General features: G+C 37.7%; 1 protein-coding gene across 2 annotated transcripts in view; it reads right to left on the bottom strand.

Moving 5' to 3' along the window:
* Positions 1-4045: 4045 nt before the first annotated feature.
* The window catches only part of LOC107697704 (parkin coregulated gene protein homolog), a 109578-nt gene continuing 94694 nt past the window's right edge, over positions 4046-18929 (bottom strand). For both annotated transcript variants that reach the window (XM_016498504.1, XM_016498505.1), the window contains exon 5: positions 4046-4499. In XM_016498504.1, the coding sequence (XP_016353990.1) occupies positions 4339-4499 (161 nt within the window). In that variant the 3' untranslated portion in view covers positions 4046-4338. The remainder of the gene's footprint in view (positions 4500-18929) is intronic.

The following is an 18929-nucleotide window of genomic DNA, read 5'->3' as shown; positions in this document are numbered from 1 at the left end:
GGGTATGTCACACTTTATTTTATTTTGCTATCCTCACTTACATAAATGAACTATAGTGTCCTGAACCCACTAGTAAAATAAAAATAATATCTGGTGTCTGAATAATTTTTGGTTTGACTTCCTATTCATGTTTGTTCCATTTAATTTTGAAAAACGTTTCAATTTAATAGCTCTTGAAGAATTTTTAACAAAAGGTTTAAAATATTTATTTTTCAAGGTAAATTGTTTCGATTTTGATTTAAAGTTAATTTGGTGTAATCTCGACCATTTAATATATTATTTATTCATAAATAATGTTTAAAACACTCTCAGGGGAATTCACAACTATTTTACATTTTGGCAAATTGGTTTGAAAATGTATTAATACGTGCTTATGCTCCACTGAGGGCTAGGTTTAGGGGTGGACATTCATGCTTGCTTGCTTGTTTTCATTATATTATGTTTAAATTATTTGAATGCATTATTACATGAAATAATATTTCATCCTTTTAATGAGGCTTTTTTTAAAGATTATATCAGTATAGTACTTATTTATACAAAATATAAATAAGTAAAAGCACTAGAACATGATACGTCAACATTTATTTTGATGCAGAATTGATATTTGTGATTAATCAAAGTAATCAAAATGGAATGCAATTCAAAGGACTGCACAGAACTGCTGTACATGCAGGTTTTAAAAATACATTTTAAATTTCCAGGTGAATGTGTGTTTATATGTGTGTGATTGGTTCTCATGGTGGTCCAAAGGATAAGGACGGTGCTTGTTTGTGTGTGTGCAGAGCAACGGCAGATGTGTTTGCGTCTGATAAGAGCATCTGGCTGAGGTAGAGGAGGAGCGAGGATCAGACAGCAGAACCCTGTCGATCCGGAGCTAGAGAGAGGAAGATCTTTCCAGTCTTCCGCCGAAAAACCATCGGCCTCCTGTGAGCCTTCTTCAAAACACACCACGCGCTCACACGCTACACACCAGCACCACTTTAAAGAAACTCACTTTTCAAACAGTCCGATATTAGAAAAGACTGCTCAACGAAACAGCTCAATTCTGCTGCTTGGAGAAAGACAAAATGTTACGGAAGTTCAGAATTGCAAAAATGCACTGATGCCAAGTTGAAAAAGCATTCACAACCCATTTTACTGCAATAATCTGGTGTATTTATTACAGAATCTGGATTTGGCAAGATTAAAAATAGGGCGGGACTTGATTTGGTCCACAAGGGAAATGATTGGATGGTGAAAAGTGGCAGGGTTGTTACATTTTGTAACATGTTTTTGTTTTCTTCACCACATCTCTGAGGCCTATAGGAGTCCAAATCAATGACGTTTTTGAGTCAAATTTTGGAATAAAGATCAGAGCTCCAGTCCGTTCTGTGGAGTGGTAGTCTGGGGTTGAGAGGTGCGGGGGACACCTGAAGCATGAAGTCACTACGAAATAAATCTCCATTGAGCTCAGGGCTTTGCACATGCTCACTGGCTGGCATTGGGTTTCGTGCGGCCCCTGGCAGATGCGCCGAACAAGAAGAATAGATCCCAGAGGGCTATTTATTCCTGCTGCTCCCTTCGCTTTCCCTCCCTCCCCTCTGCACTGTTGCTCCTAACAATCTGGCATTCATACACTCTAATGTTTTCCCTTCCCTCTGCTCTCGCATCAACATCTCCATCCTTGTTTTATACCGATTTCATTCATCGATTCACCTGAGTGGCAATTAGATCCGAGCCAAATCAGGCAAATGAAAGGAACAGTTGATCCAAAAAATTTTCCCTCATGCTGTTCCAAACCTTTCTTCTTTAAAACAAATATGTCTCACTGTATTCTGTCTGCTCAAGGAAAGTTGTATTGGACCCCATTGACTTTCATTGTAGGGGCAAAAAAAGAGTTCACACATTCTTAAAATATCTTCTTTTATGTTCCACAGAAGATAGAAAGTCTTACAGGTTTGAAAGAATAAGAGTGAGTAAATGATGACTGAAACTATTCCTCTCACCATCTCGGTTTCTAGGACTCGAGCTGGGACTTCAGGTCTCTTTATTGACCCCGATTGTTGCAGTAAAACTGATTTGAGGGCAAATCCGGCCTCAATTCCCCCTTGTGTCTGTTCAGAGCTGTAATTTACAGGCGTGTGATCAAATCCAGATTGAACTGAGTTCAAATGTTTCAGAGATCTCAGCTCACTGTAAACATCGGCTCATGGGACTCACTTTTAAAAACACACCAACACTGATTTTTTCCCCCAGCAGCTGCTAAAGGAAATACTTTGGCAAAACACTGCACATCCTTCATGTTACGGTATGTTCTTATGACGGCATGATCCACTAGCGTCCGAAAGTAATATATATGGGGTGATTATGGGGGCCTGGTGTCCAAAGAACAGCTCAGAGCCCTTCTAATAATCCCAGAAAGAAGGAGATCTACAGATGGCTGCTTAATCTGATTATAAAAGCATTAAGTGAAAAGACTCAGAGGACATTATATGCCATAAAAATCACTATTCAGTGAAATAAATAAACCAACACATACTCGAGGCGTCTGATTTCACAGGTAGGAAAAGATAGAGGCTGTTAAGCATGAGGGAAGCCCCCGACTGAGTGTGTGCGTGTGTATGCGCTCTGATAAATGAGCGTTTCATTCAGACATTGTGTTTGCACAGCCTGCAGCTCATACAGGTTCATGGCTTTCAAAAGCACATAATGTTGCTATCTAAATACTTGCTATCTGTCATGTGTTATTTTGTGCACTCTCTATGTCCCTTCAGGTCCCTTCCAGTGTGAGTGTAGATATGTGTGTATATGTATGTGTGTTTCCTTAGGAATCATCACCTTTAGAGCTAAGACCAGAGACTTTCAGTTCATCTATGTTAGCTTTTGGTAGGTTTGTTTCACCACTGCCGAAAAAACGACTTAAAACATTTAAATATAAAATAGAAATATCCAACAAAGAGCTGACCTGAATAGACAGAGATAAAGAAAGCGAGAAGGAGATAAAGAAAGCAGGAGGCAGGGGTGTTGAAATCATCTGAAAAGTGGGAAGGCATATTAAAAATCTCAAAGCCTATAAAATGCCTAGTTGCCACGGATACACTCATATGAGATAGATATTTTGAAAGCATAATAACTAAACTTCCTACTAATGTCAGTCACTAGTGTTTGCCAATAAGGTTTATTAATTATACAGAAAGTATTGTTGGCTGTAACCGAGACTTGTCATTTGCACTTATATATTGTTGCTCTTTTGTTAGTTTTGACTGCTTTTATTGTCCTCATTTGTAAGTCGCTTTGGATAAAAGCGTCTGCTAAATGACTAAATTTAAATTTAAATGTAAATGAATATAAAACTGCATATTTTTGGCAAACATGACTTTTCTTCTCTTCAGAGGTTCTCATATAAATTGGTTTACTTTCTGTCAGAGGCTCAGCATACAAACCATGGCTTATGAATATTAATTAAGTGATGATCACTCTGATTTGCTGAAAGATGAACGTTGGTACGTGAACTCCAGCCAAAGAGGAAATATGCATTATTGTTATAATGGGAGCAAATTTATTCTCAGTTACAATAGGTGCTACACCCCTGGTAGAAGAGATAAAAGGAAAAAAACAAGTAAAAAGAAGAGAGATTTCAGGTGGTGAATGCTGGAAGGTGAGTGAACAGCCAGAGGGGAGTCTCAATATTTCTTTTTTTTTTTTTCAGAAACCACTGAGAAAAAGAAAAAGCAAGAACATATTCATTATATCAGGAAAGAGAGCTACATCAGTGACCTTCTGAAAATTATCTGTGTGATTGGAAGAAAATTGTGTTGCAAGTTGAAGCTTTTGGACACAAGTAAAAGTTTTATATGTGGTCGAAATTATGTGATGAGAGATATATATATATATATACAGTATATATATATAAACGCTCAAAACATAGATATATGAATTCTCACTCTGATATTAATGCTTCAAAATCTAGATCATCATGATGTAAAAAAAAAAAAAATAACCATTCAATTTTGTTACATTCAAAATATTGTTTTCTGTACCTGCGGCCAGCTTGTATTGGATATGTGCGCATTTTCTGCCTTTCTCTTTTGATAATTCCTTACAGAATGAAAATGAAATGCAGGTTAGTTGCAGTCGAGAGATTTATTGGCCCCTGAGCTACCTGTGTCTGTTTATATTCACAGGAAGCTGTGTGTGTGTGTGTCTTCTCTAATACAGACAGCCGTTGTGCACAGACTCATAACATCTGCATTATGACTTTAATAAAGTCCAAAATTAGGTTTGTAACATAAGGTGGGTGTGTTTACATGTTTGTATAAGACTGTGTTTGTGTGTTTGTGAGTGAGTTCTCCATTCCATTTAGTTGAGAAGGCAGGACTCGTAGGTGGGCACCATGTATTTGATGTTGATGAAGGCGTCCTCGCCCCCGTAGCGTTCAAACACCTCCAGCGTCTCCTGAATCAGGTCTCCGATGTTCTCCCTCTTCTGCTGGCTGTAGTCAATACCGTCACCTGAGTTTTCTGCACACAACACAAACACATTGCATCACATTAGCACACTTTGTGATGTTTAAAAGTTTAAAAGCCCTAATAAAGTGTGGAAGACACACACACACACACACACACACACACACATACTCGCAGATCTAATGACTGTTAAAGATATTCAGCAGGAGTGTGTGAACAAATCTCGAATAATTCATCAGGAGGAGGAATGTGTGTGTTTACCGGATGTTCTTGTGCATATCTCTGCCGCTCTCTGACCTGACATTAGAGAAACCCATCAATCACTGGGTAAGCTACAGCACGCACACACACACACACACACACACACACACACACAAATCAATATGTTCACACTCCTCCAGCATCACACATACACACAAGCTCACCCGTTACCTATCAAACAAGCTTCCTTCTGAGGTCACAGGCCCAATTACACCAGAAGTCTAAACACACACACATGCACCTCTCTGTCTCTCCTTCCTGCTCAAGGAAAGGATGACAGATGGAAAGAGAGCAGGTAAGTAGGAAGTCTCTCTCTTCTAGCATGTGTGAGTGTGTGTTGTCTGTCTAAAGTCTGTGTAACTATATGTCTTCATCTGCCAGACTTGTGGATCGTTTCCATGTTCTCCCTACACAACTTCCTCATACAGGTCTCAAAACGCACAGCCAGTCAATAAAATATTAGTACAAAGGTCTTGTGGTGTGTTAATATGCTCATCTGTACACAAACAGGCCTTTTTAAGCAGCTCGGTGGCCACCTTAGTTATTCCTAGTGCAGCTTCTGTCAACTTGAATGGGAAAAGCTGTGAATGTGAAACCTATAAAATCTGATTGCAATAACATAATATTTTTGTCTTTTATAATTAGATTCTTAGCTAAAATCAAATCCTTTATCAGTTACAAAATGGCAGTTTTATTGATCCACACTTAAGGCCTGTTCACACCAAGGGCGCAAACCATCTTTTGGCATTAAAATAGTACTGTCGAATATGCAGGTAACTGGGTAAAACTTTTGTATAGGGACCAGTTCTCACTGTTATCTAGTTGCTTATTAGCATGCATATTATTAACATATTTGCTGTTTATTAGTACTTATAAATCACATATTCTGCATGACCATATTCTACATCCCTAATCCTACTGAATATTTAAACGTAACGACTACCTTACTAACTATTAATAAGCAGCAAATTAAGAGTTTGAGGCAAAAGTCATAGTTATGGCCAGATTTACTAACAGCTTGCACCAGAGCAAACCGTCTTTTGGCGTTAAAATAGTACTGTCAGGATTTACTAAAGACGCACAGTGAAGAATTAGCGCTGAAAAGGCGTGGACACAGTTATTTTAGCGCCTGACCTAACTGAATATGCATTTGTATGGGAGGAGAGTATATGAATCACGTAACACAATTTACTAACGTTTGCGCATGTCAAATTACTGGTATTTGCGCCATTATTTAACACCCAAAAAAAGCATGTCTTAAACTATTTTGCGCCTGTGTCGTAAGTAGATCACCCGCACCTGTTGAGCATCAGTTCTGCTTATTTGCGACTACGCTAATTTGCGCTGTGCTTGGTATATTGCGTTGGTCGATATGTTATTGAGATGTTGCGTCTGTGTTCTTTAATTTGCATGTTGTCTGTAAATCACCCGAAGAAATTTCCACGCCCATCGGTGCTCTTTTGGAATTGCGCGCTCTCGCGCTAATTTGCCCTGTTTAGTAAATCTGGCCCCAAGTATAACTATAAAGATAACGATAAAGATAAAGATAGTTCTAAAAATCGTTCTCAATATTAAAGAATAGCAGGTTCACACCACAGCTACAATGATAAAGGCACAGAGAAACAATATAATTGGAATCACTTTCAGAGCGATTTTCTTCCAGCTGATGAAATGATGGCAAATGTAAATGATGACAGAAATTTCATTTTTGGGTGAACTATCCCTTTAAGACTTCATGTGGCCCACCTGTTGACTAGTCAAGTCGTATATTGTCCATTTGGATCTGAAAATAGATACTACAGACCACCCTATGTTGTCTGGACCCCAGACCCTCATTTCCAAGGTGTGACCAATTGTCTGCTGTGGATGTGTAATGTTGTATCCCATATGCCGCATATATTCTGTACTAACATGCTCAAGTGGCTTGGCTCATGGGCCAAACCAGAGAAAGCTGCCAATCACACTGCAGGCACTGCTTCACATACACATCAGTCCGACTCTCAAACAAAGGAAAATAAAATCAACTCTGTCCGTTAATCCTGCCTTCAGGCATCCTTCGCTTTCTCTCCCTCTCACTCAGCATCTTTGTCAATCTATTTTCACCAGAGCAGGAGAAAGTAGGGGGTTAGAATGAGAGTCTGAGCAGAAAAAAAAATCCTCACCAGAGGCTTTTAAAGAAAAGAGGTATATGGAGAATGCTTTGAAGAGGTAGGACAGCTTCATTTGCCATCTGTGCATGAACTGCAAAGATATGCTTCTGTTTGGAATCATGTGGAGTCCAGGCTTCGATTCTACAGAGTTCAGGGGTAGCGAGAAGTTCAAGCAGGAAGGAGGACTCAGCATCTTTCAGAAACCAAAATCATACCCATAACCCCCCGGATAGAGACTGCCTTAAAGGGGTGGTTGATTGCGATTCTCTCTCTCATTCAGATCATCAGACCAGTGAATACACTTATTTTCACATACTATAGCTATGAGAAGCGTTATACATAGACGCGCGTGCGGTTGCCGAACTGTATTAAAGCTTTAATCAGAATAAAACCGTATATTAAAAGCTAACAGAAGCAGTAGCATTTACAAATAACAGCATATCTAAAAGTATGAGACAACAATAAACAAAAATCTTAGGCCTACCATTAAAAGCCATGCTTGCACAGGTTCTGCGCGATCCTCTTCACTAATATCCTCTGCGTCTCAATCGGGCTCAAATTGATAAGCAATATAGACGACGTCATTGTTTACAATACAACCGGAGCACATGCCGCTATGTTGAGGGGCGGCACGATTAGACGCACGCTAGAGGCGGTTTAGCCAAATTACAACACACTGGGCCAGCTAATCAATCAGAGCCCATCATGTATTTCTGAGGGAGGGGCTTCATAAAAGCAGGAAATGATCAGCACATTCAGAGGAGAAGGGGCAGAGCCGTGTGGAATAAAGGTAAATTATGTGAAAAATAATGCGTTTTTTTAACAAACTAAGCATTAACACGTTAGACTGCACCCCATAAACACAATCAAGCCTATAAAAAAACAGTCAACCACCCCTTTAAAAAATAACTGAGAAAAACAAACAACAACTAAAAAACAAACACACCTATTTCTGTATCAGTGATTAAGATTTTTCTGTAAAAACTTTGTCTCAGCCTCAGACGGCACATCTATGGACTGCTTATTAACCCTCTGAGAACACTGAGAAAATGGCAAGAGCTTTCAGAAAAAAAAATTACAATCTGGTTTATGCGATTTCTGGGAATCAAAGCACATAGATTGTTATCAATCTGCCAGGAACCAAAGTTGTGTTTACAAGTTCCCAGGCTGCGACAAAGAGCATTTCTGAGCAATAATTAGTGGCTGGATTTGCCAGTTTACAAGGTTCATGGCATCCAATCTTTGAATAAGTTTTGTTGGACACTCCTCCAGACTTGTGCATTCTGTTTTGTTCTCGGTGTTATATCACATTTCCTTGGGACCAGTTTCCTAAAGGTTAAAAATATATACACTATATAATGATAAATATATCATTCAAAAGTCTGGGGTGAGTAAGATTTTATGTTTTGAGAGATATTATTTGTTTTTATGCTGACTAAAGCTATATTTAATTTATCAAAACACAGTAAAAACGATAATATTGTGAAGTATTAATACAATTTAAAATCAATTTTATCTTCAGGGTCACCGAAATCAGAAATCATTCCGAATATGCTGATTTATTGCTCAAGAAACATTTCATATTATTATTAATGTTGAAAACAGTTTTTTTTTTTAAATAATTGTAACATTATTAATATTTCCTTGCTGAAAAAAATGTTTACTGATACCAAACTTTTGAATGGTAATGTATTGAAAAACGTAACTGTGAGATATAAATTAACATAATAACTGAAGTCACATTGTGAGATAGGCCTATAAAATTGCAGATATGAGATATAAATACACAGATATGATGAACAAAGTCATAATTGTAAGGAAAAAGGTAATATTGTGGGATATTACTTTTTCATATAATCTGTAATTATCTTTCAAGCTTCTATACATTTCAGATTTACTTACCCAAAAACACCGAAAAAAAAATGTAAAATCTTGGTTTGGTCACATGAAATGGTCAGACAGTCACTTCCTAAGTAAGTGGGCGGTTCTTGGCCAGATAAAGTTGCAATATGGACCAGATATTAGTCACAATCTGGCAACGCAAGTACATTTAAATTTGAATCTGGTTGTGAACTAGGGAAATGTTATTTTGTCTTGAACAAATATTTCTCTTTAAATTTCTCAGTAAAATGTTAATCATGAAGAAATCCACTTCCATCTGTGAGACTATGTCTGTACTCTCCCTCTCTCTCTTTCTCTCATCTGTTCATTGTGAGTGTGAGATGAGTTTCAACAGCTGTGTCTTTTCCTCGTGCCCTCTTCAACTCCTTTTCCACACCTCTATTCTCACCCCTTACTCCATTCTTTCTCTCTTACTCTTTCCTCTTCACATCTAGGCAGACAGGTTGGCGTCAAGAGGGTTGTCACGCCACGGCACAGTCTATACAACTAATCCTTTTCTCTTTCTCAGTCTCTCTCTGGACGTGTTCAGGGCTGGACGTCTGCACTGGGGCAGCAGCTGGAGAACTGATGGTTCTTGTGTTTGAGTTTAAACTGGACTGATCCACACACAGTACGTTGATATTGGATTTCACTCCCGCTAACGGCCGACAGGGTGTAAAGAGAGTACAAACAGAACAACACCTTGAGGCAAAAGGACCAAGAGAACTCTTTGTAAATCTGTCAAAATGAACACACAATTCAGATGACTGCTCATCACAAAATCCTAATAGTAAAAAAAAACCTGCTTTAATTTAAAAATGTCAGTAAAATTAATGTGTGTGTGACAGATGATGAGAGAATGTGTGTCATACACACCCATCATCATCACTAACTGCATCATCTCTGTCTCTGTCATCTCTATCATTAGCACCTTATTAGCAGATTATGTAGCTCACACATACTGTACATTCTAATAAACACCTGTGGTTCTTTACATACACTTAAACACTCTGCATATGCTTAAACATACACTAGCTAGCTCTGACGTACACAAGCCGCTGCACCCTACTGTACTCATACACACACACACACACACACACATACATAAAGCAAGAAACAAAGATGTCAAATTAGAGATCACCCTAAATAATACATACAAATGTTCTTTTTTTTTCTTTAAATGTTCTCAGCGTTTCCTCTCACAGGTCCTGACCTTGTGTGAGCTCTGCTAATGGTGCTAGCATTAATATTCATGTCCAACAGCTTGATGAAATGTACCTTTGCACCGTGAACAGGTGTGCATATGTGAATAGCTAATTTACAACTCATAATGGCTGTATGGGCAATTGTTGCCCATGCAATGACATGCAATGACAGTACTTTAATTTGTTTGAATTATTTGTTTCTCAAAGCAGAAAAAGAGAACAGTTGGGCCCTGGAAGAAAAAAATTGACAGAGTTCCATTTTCTTGTTTGGATTATACACTGATTTTGCAAAACACTTTATATATATCTATCTGTCTATTATACAATGATAACATTATTAAAATATTATAAAATATTGTTGATTATAATAGAATAAAATATAATGATTGCATCATTCGCAGTGCTTCATGGGATGAGTACTTCAATAATTAAATATTTACAAAAATCAATTAAAATAAAAAAATTTAAGTACATTGTTTTCTATGTTTTATTCCCATTTAAGTTTTATTTATTTATTTATTTGATTTTCTTTTGCTTCAAAACAAAAGTTGTGATCCATCTCAGAACTCATGGGTTTGGTTCATGGCTTAGAAATATTTATTGACTTTTTTTTTTAAAGCCGCATATAGAAAATGCGAAGGAAAGAAAAAAGGAGAAACAGAAAAATAAATGTTTGAATCATTATGTTGAGGTCCTGAATGTTAGGAAGTGGGTGTACCAATATAATCCCACCAATCTATAACTATTTCCACATCCCTTGTGAATGTTGCTAAAACAAGGAATGTTAAATGTACAGATGGGATGTACCGTCAAACCTATTCTTTTGATATAGCGCAACAAATAAGCCAACAGAAGGGCAAAAGAGGGAATGAGGCAATGACCTGACAGCAAAGAAAGAGGTGCTGCTGCTGTGTAAAAAATGGTGTTAAGCTTCCCAGAAAAAGAGGCATTAAGCTGAAAGACACACAGACTCACATCCAGACAGAAATGGGGAAATGTTCTACATGTAACATGCTAAGAGATGAGCTGCTGTTTGTGAAAGATGAGCCAGGGGCCCAAGACAGCTGGGAATGAGAGGAATTTCTCTATGAAAATAAAGAGAGTTTTTAAACCCAGATTTGACCCATTATAATGAAGTATACTGTATAACATGCTAGGAAGAAAGGGAGGTTATTTCATGTTAGTCTAGTCATTGCCCTGGCTACAGCTTTAGCAGACGATACTTCAACTACAGTCCAGATCTTAGGGCATTAACACACTCCAGGAAGTCTCAGACCAATATAACATGCATATGTGAACACCCCAAATGTTCTCAGACCACCGTAAAAGGATGTTTTTGGGGTCTGTTGTAGTGACCTGCTGCAGTCAGGAAAGTACTGTGGTTGCACCATGGTATAGTGATGGTTACTATGCTCATATACCACAATATTTACCATGGATATGATGACTGGCCAATTATTGTGGTATGTGTATATTGTGGTATGATATTGTTTTGTTGTGGATTTGATTTCCAAGGTAACTTCCATAATTGGTGAAATTGTAAATTTATTTACAGAAATAAATTAAATTGAAGCATTTGACATAAATGTATGACCTGCTATATCCTACACTCAAACATATTTAATTCACAGTTTTAACAAAAACTTAAACAAAGCTTGTAAATGAAACTAATAAGATTTCTTTAATAGTACTAATACAATCAAACCATGTTTATATATTCATCATCAACAAATCCAATTTGTTTCAGTTTCATATATTAGCTAAGTAATTATTGCTTGTTCCAATACATTTAATTATTTTCACAGTGAACAGATTACGCTCATTCAGTAATTTTAATAAATGCTGCTTCTTACCTGTTTCGGTTATGAATGACTGACAAATATGCATCACATTAAGTGTACCTGTATTAAGTGCAGGTGTATATTTATGTTAAAACTGTGTCATTCAAATTGATGGAAATTTTATAAGCAATTCAAATACTCGTATCTTAAACTTAGGCCTAAATATTTTTGAGTGTATTTGGTTAGAGAGAAAAAAAATCTATCAAAAATGTAAAAAAAAAAAAAAACAATCAGTTGTAACATTTTTCCCTTTAAAATAGTTTCTTTGTTGCCCATTTACAGTCTATATCAGCCTCTGTTTAGTATTTAGCAACTGGGACTGTCCTAATAATTGATGGCATCACCTATGCCAGTATGCAACATTCAGAGTGGTTAGCCAATCACAAAAGAAGGAAGTCACATATGAATGTTTTAAAGGTACAGCAGCAAAACCAGCTGAGAAAAGATCAGAGAGAGAGAGAAAAGGTCATATAAAACTAGATTACGACAATAAGACTAACATTACAAGTGGAATTCTGATAAAAATAAATTGAAAGTGTAGAAAATGGACACTTTAAGCACTTTCCAATTAAATTGTATATTTTTGCTGAGATGTAATAAATATTAAAATGTCCAACTTTTATTGTCCCCGTGTTTGCTGTGATTGGTATTCCCTTACAGTGATCAGTAAGCTGCATGTCACGCTAATGAATTAATGGTCTGGAGCACTTCTGAACCTCTCCTCGTGTGTCCACGAGTTAAACTGCTCTCTGCTCCCTCCATTAGTGGGATGAAGAGCCTTTAGACGGAGTATCTGATCCGTCTCTCCACTCCTCTACCTCCCTCATGGGGCCTATTAGCATTCCAATCCATTCCACTCCAGGGGCTTTCATTGGTGGAGGTTATTCATTTTTTTAATATGATTGGCTGTGGGGGGAAAGGGAGGGCGGAAAAGGAAACCATGGCCTGTCAGTGTGATTAAATGCATAGCCCAACCATGACACCAGCGCTCTGATAAGTTCTCACTTTCTCTGTCTTTCTTTCACTCCCTCTTACTAAAATCTAAAGCTATGTGACACAAAATGTTTGGAGGGTTTATGTTCTCTCTCTCACTGTTACGAGAAGAGGTGCAGCTCGCCAGTAAATGAGTGTTTTATGGGTCTTCAGGCAGGAGCTCAGTGTGTTTATGGACAACACACCTCCTTAACCAGCAGAGTTTAAGAGCGCTATTTACATAAAGCCCAGTGTGTGTGTATGTGTGTGGGGTTCGTGTATAAATTATAATTAGTGTTCTGTAAAAAGAGCAACTTTCCAGGACCACATAGGGAATCATGAGAAATAAGGTAGCTTCTGAGAGCAAAACAACTTACTGTATGAACCCAAGTCAAAACAAACCTGTTACACCAGTGTTTCTCAACCCTGGTCCTGGGCGCCCCCCAACCCTGCACATTTTGTGTGTCTCCCTAATCAAACATACCTGATTCAACTCATTAGCTCATTAGAAGAAACTCCAGGACCTGAAATGGGTGTGTCAGATAAGGGAGACATACAAAATGAGCAGTGTTGGGGGGCGCCCAGGACCAGGGTTGAGAAACACTGTTTTACACTGACAGCTGCCACATCACTTGATAGATTAGAGATAAGATGTTTTTGTTCCCATTCAAGCGGAGCAGATTCCAGATTCCCAAACCAAGAAAACTGCTAAAACATTCCATCTTTCATTCTGTGCGAGCATGTTCGAGAGTTAGTCAACCATGTCGGTTATGGTTCCGGGTACTGTACGGTATAAGGCAACATAAGCGCATATGTTGTTTTATTGCTAGCAGATGCCCTTTATTTAAAAGGAAGAGGAAACTGAGGTTACATTGAGGTTTTCTGTAAGCTAGAGTCTAAGTCTGTCATCCTACATTTAGTACCAAGAAAGCTCATGTAATGTTCCAAATCCGACTTAGTTTCTTACGTGGAACACAAAAGTAGATGTTTAGCAGAATGTTAACATGAGGAAAACAAAAGTAGATGTTTAGAAGAATTTTATGGAAATGAATTGCCACGAGTGACGAAAGCAATACTGTTAGATGTCAGTAATGTCAAAACTTTCATCGCTGGCATCATTTAAAACTTGAATTCTGATTTTTAGTGCCTATTTGACAATGTGACAAAAAATGAAACACTATTCTCGAGCCCAGCAAAAACATTGTGCTGAACCAATACTGTTCACTTTTCAACTCTAAACGTCATTACATAAATACAGACACGTTAAATAAGTTCACGTACTCAAATATTGCAAAATAAGTGTTAAAAATAAATATAGTGAGGGAGAGAGACCACTAGAAAGAAGCAAAAAGCATACAGTAAGACAAAGAGAGCTAGAAAGACAGGAAGAGAGAGAGAGAGACCTGTGCCGGGATGTGTTTTTTCACTCCGTCCCACATGACTACCCTCCTCATCAGTGGTGTAGTGATAAAGGAATAGCCTCTCGCTGCTCACCTCATTACCGTCTGTACACATGACACAGACTCACTTCTCCCTCTCTCTCCTCCCTCAGGGTGGATGCTTAAATGACAGCTATTAGCCAAACACAGGGCTATTTGTTTTCATATTTCCTGGCCCCGTGCTATCTGACATGATTCTATTTGTGCCTGCAGTGTTACACTGCGTGTGTGATGACTGATGGGGTGCCAGGCAGAGCTGGTTTTGCCTGGCTGCTAAACTGGGGCATTCGTGGAGGTGGAGGGGCACAGGACACTGATATAACTCATTCATCATATGGAGAGATGGCGAGAAAGACCATATATAGTTTCCATTTTTAGGAAATATTGTAATTTGTACAGGCAAACTAATAAAACTATTTGATTTTATTTGGGCTCTAGTGAGAGAGAGAAAGGGATGCATCCTGGTACTAAAAAGAGGCTCATAAGCACGGTAGACCCTAACATCGTCCCGAACATTCAGATAAGTGGTCTAACAAAATGCAACTGTATTTTCATTAAAATATCATTAAATATGTATATACTACCGCTCAAAAGTTTTTTTTTTTTAAGAAATTAATACTTTTATTCCGTTGTAAGTGTATTCAAAGTAAAAAGTAATGTAATGTAAATATATTACAATATAATATGATAATTAAATGATATGTATACATTATATTAAATATTACTTTATTTTTATTATCATTGGCTTAATAATAATGGTTTAAGACAATGAATATATATTTATATAAGTATGGAGAGAAAAAAACATTAAAGTTACTTGCTGAAGCCCATTTTCATTCACAACCAACACTTGGAAAATGTTCATTTTGGCCCCTATATAAAGATTTGTAGACTAGGTTCCCACTTTCCCCACATCATTTATACATGAAAGTCGGTTTTTATGAACACATTGAGTACAATGATCCAGTGTACAGTAAACAGCAGAGCTTCCCTGAGTAACGTCTGACCTCTGTAACTCTCTCAGGGGTCACATGACTAAAGTAGCTGTCCTTTCATGCTTTCTAAAAGGTGTTTTTTTTTAGTAGGTGTGCCTTATGAGTGTAATCAGAGCTGCAACATTAAACGGAAGCCTGAATAAGGAGCAGTCAAGTTTATTACATCAGTCAGAATGAGAGCGAGAGAGACAGATGGGCCACCAGAGGCTACCACACACTTCCTCACTCTATCTCTCTCTCTTCAATTACCCATCTCTCTCTTTCATTCTGTTTATATTTTTTTCTTACATCACACTCTGCCCTTGTCATGTAAGTGTATGAGAGCAAGTAGGTGCAGGTTGTGTGGGGCACTTGTGTTAAACTCTACTAAAGGCACTATTATATCCCAGGGGTTGATTTTTATGAAAACTAATAGATTATTTACTTATCTGTTACATGAAAGTCACATTAAAAAAGTGTACCATGCTTTATACAATCCATCAAATTACAATTGTCCACCAGTCGTGGCATCATCTACTCACCATGACCATTAAAGTTTAATCAGTGTGTTAAATGCAATGTGCGAAGAAAGTGAAGAAATATTGAAGCAAATATGACCTGTAAATCAACTCTCAATCTGAATTATGTCATATTACAGAAAAGTCTTACAATTTAGTTTAAATGTGTATTTAAGGTATATAAAAATGTTAGAAAATGAGCCTTAGCCAGTAAAAGGAATCTGACATTTTTATTATGATAATGTTTAAAATGTCATCATCATTGTTAGTGAATAAAATATTGAATAGAAGCACCAATGTCTTTGGAAACAGAAATGAAAAAAATAAACAAAGGTAATAAAAAGACGAAACCTCACCGCTGTTCATAAAATGATCCTCTCCATCAATGCCACCAGACAAAAGCAGTGGATAATGTAAGAGACACAGAATGAGAAACTGCATTGATGGAAATGAGAGGAAGAGAGGAAATGTCCAGTGGCGCTAAAAGTGTGTTTGTTTTATTACATTAGTTGTACATATCACGACAGTTCAGAAATGCACTATCCAGAGAGTGCCGCTAAAAGATTAGTTCTCTATTGCATTTGAAAATAACGTACTACCTTCACTAAACACAAACCGATAGTGTTAACAAAAGCAAATGTGAAATAAAAACACATTTACTGAAGCAACAATGCCATTTTAACTTGCTTCTACAAGTCTTTGAGCTCTTTTATCAGGTGAGCTACTGAGCATGTTTACTATGCTAGAAAAGCCATACATATGGAGCTAGTTTAAGTGATGCAAACGTCAAAATGTATTAGTTTACAAATCATTCAGCATGGCAAAAGTGTTTTGAGGACACCGCATGAAAATAAATCTTTATTAATCAATAATGTGTAATGATATTTATGGGAAAAGGAATAAAACCTGGTGTTTTACTGCCACTAGTGTACATTTAAGCTGGAAACTGCAGTGAGGTGTATGCATAGGTAAGTTTTTAGAGTTTTTTTTTTTTTAATGTAGGTAGAGGCACACTTTTTTCCAATGAGACTATGTTGCAATGCCACTGAAATTGTGAGATAAGAAATTTTTCTGTGACTGCAGGATGCGCTCTCTATCTGTCAGGCATTCTGTGTTTGATTTTGAGAAAGTCTGGCTAAATCATAACTAAAAGCACTTTTAAAGGGATAGTCCACTCAAAAATGAATATTCTGTCATCATTTACTCATTCATGCAGGTTTGAAACAACTTGAGGGTGAATAAATGATGAGAGAATTTTCATTTTTGGGTGAAACATGTCTTTAAGCAAGACGACAACAGATTAAAACAGCAGTATACACAAATGCAAAACACATAACAGCATGTCTCAGTTTGTGTTTGTGCATGTGAGCATACGACTGCATCAACCAATCATGTCCAAACTGACATAAACGGGTGTAAACCAAGACTATTTATGTATTTATTGTGTATGTGTGTGTGCTCAGAGCATTAGTTACACACTAAAATGACTCAGTGTTGTGAAACAGCATTTGACTCACATGAATTATCAAACACAACTGAAATTCTGTTTCATCACCCATAAAACCTGTTTAAGAAGCTCATGAAATCTGTGCCAGTCTACACGTTCACACACGCACACAATTGATTGGGAATGTTGATTAAAGAGCAAAGATAAACACACACTTGCTACTCACGCTTCAGAGTCATTAGTATTCAGGTCTAACCATCTACTCCCCAGTGGATGACTCAGCAATGGCTGCAGGTAACAGTTTTATGAAAGCGAAGGACGAGAGAGGTAGAGAGGGAGGAAGGGAGGGAGAGAGTGAAACGTTTGCCTCTTTTTCTCCAAGAGAGAGAGAACAGATTAATCCTGTGATTTCAGCTGCCTGTATCTGCTCAATAGGGGAAATTACGGCTGGCACAAGGCTCCATTTTCATTAGAGTCCAGACTACATATATATTCAGGCTCTAATTGAGGCCAGGGCCCTCCTGCTCTGTAATCGGGCCCTCTATAACTGTCTGTTTAGTGCTTTCTGCTCCTTTCCCTGCGTTTTAATGATTTCTGTGTGTAGCGGCCCATGGCTGTTTAGCGGATCACTTCCTGCTCAGCTTGTCTGTTCGTTCTAAACAAAGTTTGGTGGAATGGAGACGATTCATCACTTCTGGATTCGCCTTTGAGAGATTGAAAAAAGAAAAGAGAAGGAAAGAGAACGCGGATAGCTTGCACATCTTCCGTATGCCAGATTTAATGAGTAACGTTTAACAGAATGGGAGAGATGCATGCTGGGAGAATTTTCAAAAAGCCTGTTTTTGTGCTTTCAAAACCATGTGTGGATGTCAAAATGATTAGCTCTAGTTAAGCTAAAGACTCAACATAAACAAAAAGCACATGTCACATGTACACACTGTACAGAAATAACAAGGAAGAGCTAAAAACCGACCGAAGCTGTAAACAGACGTCACAGGAACTCGTGAAGCGAGTTTCCCAGACTCCCCAGTACATTTCACTACAGCTTCTGTGTGTGTGTCTTTGGAAAATGTGCATGTGTGTTTAGGTCTAAATGCAGTGGTCATGGTTTAGGCTGCTGCTAAACTTGGAACTTGTGTTTGGAGTAGGAGTAGTTTTAAATCCACATCATTAGGTTCATTTTAAAGGCTTATTTAATTATTTTATGTTCTTCCAGCTTCATTTATTAAGCATTAGTATTAAAATATACTAGCAACAGCATACGATAGCCTGCTACATGTATTACATATATGATAAAGCAAGAAGAAACTGTTCAGACATTGTCTTACATTTATGCTCCCAAAACATGCTGGCAACAAGAAACACACTGTGGAGTTTTAGTTGTCATCACAAAATGATTAAGTAACTGTGGATTGAATATGATGAAATTAAGTTGTGAAATTTACGATGTAGCTTTAGTTCATTTTAATGAAGTGAACTGAATAAGCAGCAGGCTAAAAATTTGTTTTAGGTGCATTATAAAATCACAGAGAACCCACAGGAGGGTTGTGGGAGATGTAGTTTTTAGGCTCAAGTGAAGCGAGAGCTGAGCTGAAACAGGAGGGAAGAGATAAGAACAGCAATGTCTGAAGAGGGAAAAAGATGAGGAGAAATGTGTTATAAATTGTCTGTGGCCATAACAGATGCAATCTGGCCAAAGATGCAAACCATACACCAGCCTGGGCACAGTAGGATGCAGCTTCACACGTGTGTGTGTGTGTGTGTGTGTGTGTGTGTGTGTGTGTGTGTGTGCGCGC

This window comes from Sinocyclocheilus anshuiensis, unplaced genomic scaffold (genome assembly GCF_001515605.1).
Source record: "Sinocyclocheilus anshuiensis isolate Anshui unplaced genomic scaffold, SAMN03320099.WGS_v1.1 scaffold446, whole genome shotgun sequence".
In the NCBI taxonomy this organism is placed as follows: Eukaryota; Metazoa; Chordata; class Actinopteri; order Cypriniformes; family Cyprinidae; genus Sinocyclocheilus; species Sinocyclocheilus anshuiensis.
Note: the sequence above shows the minus strand (reverse complement) of the source record. Positions and strands in the feature narration are given on the sequence as shown.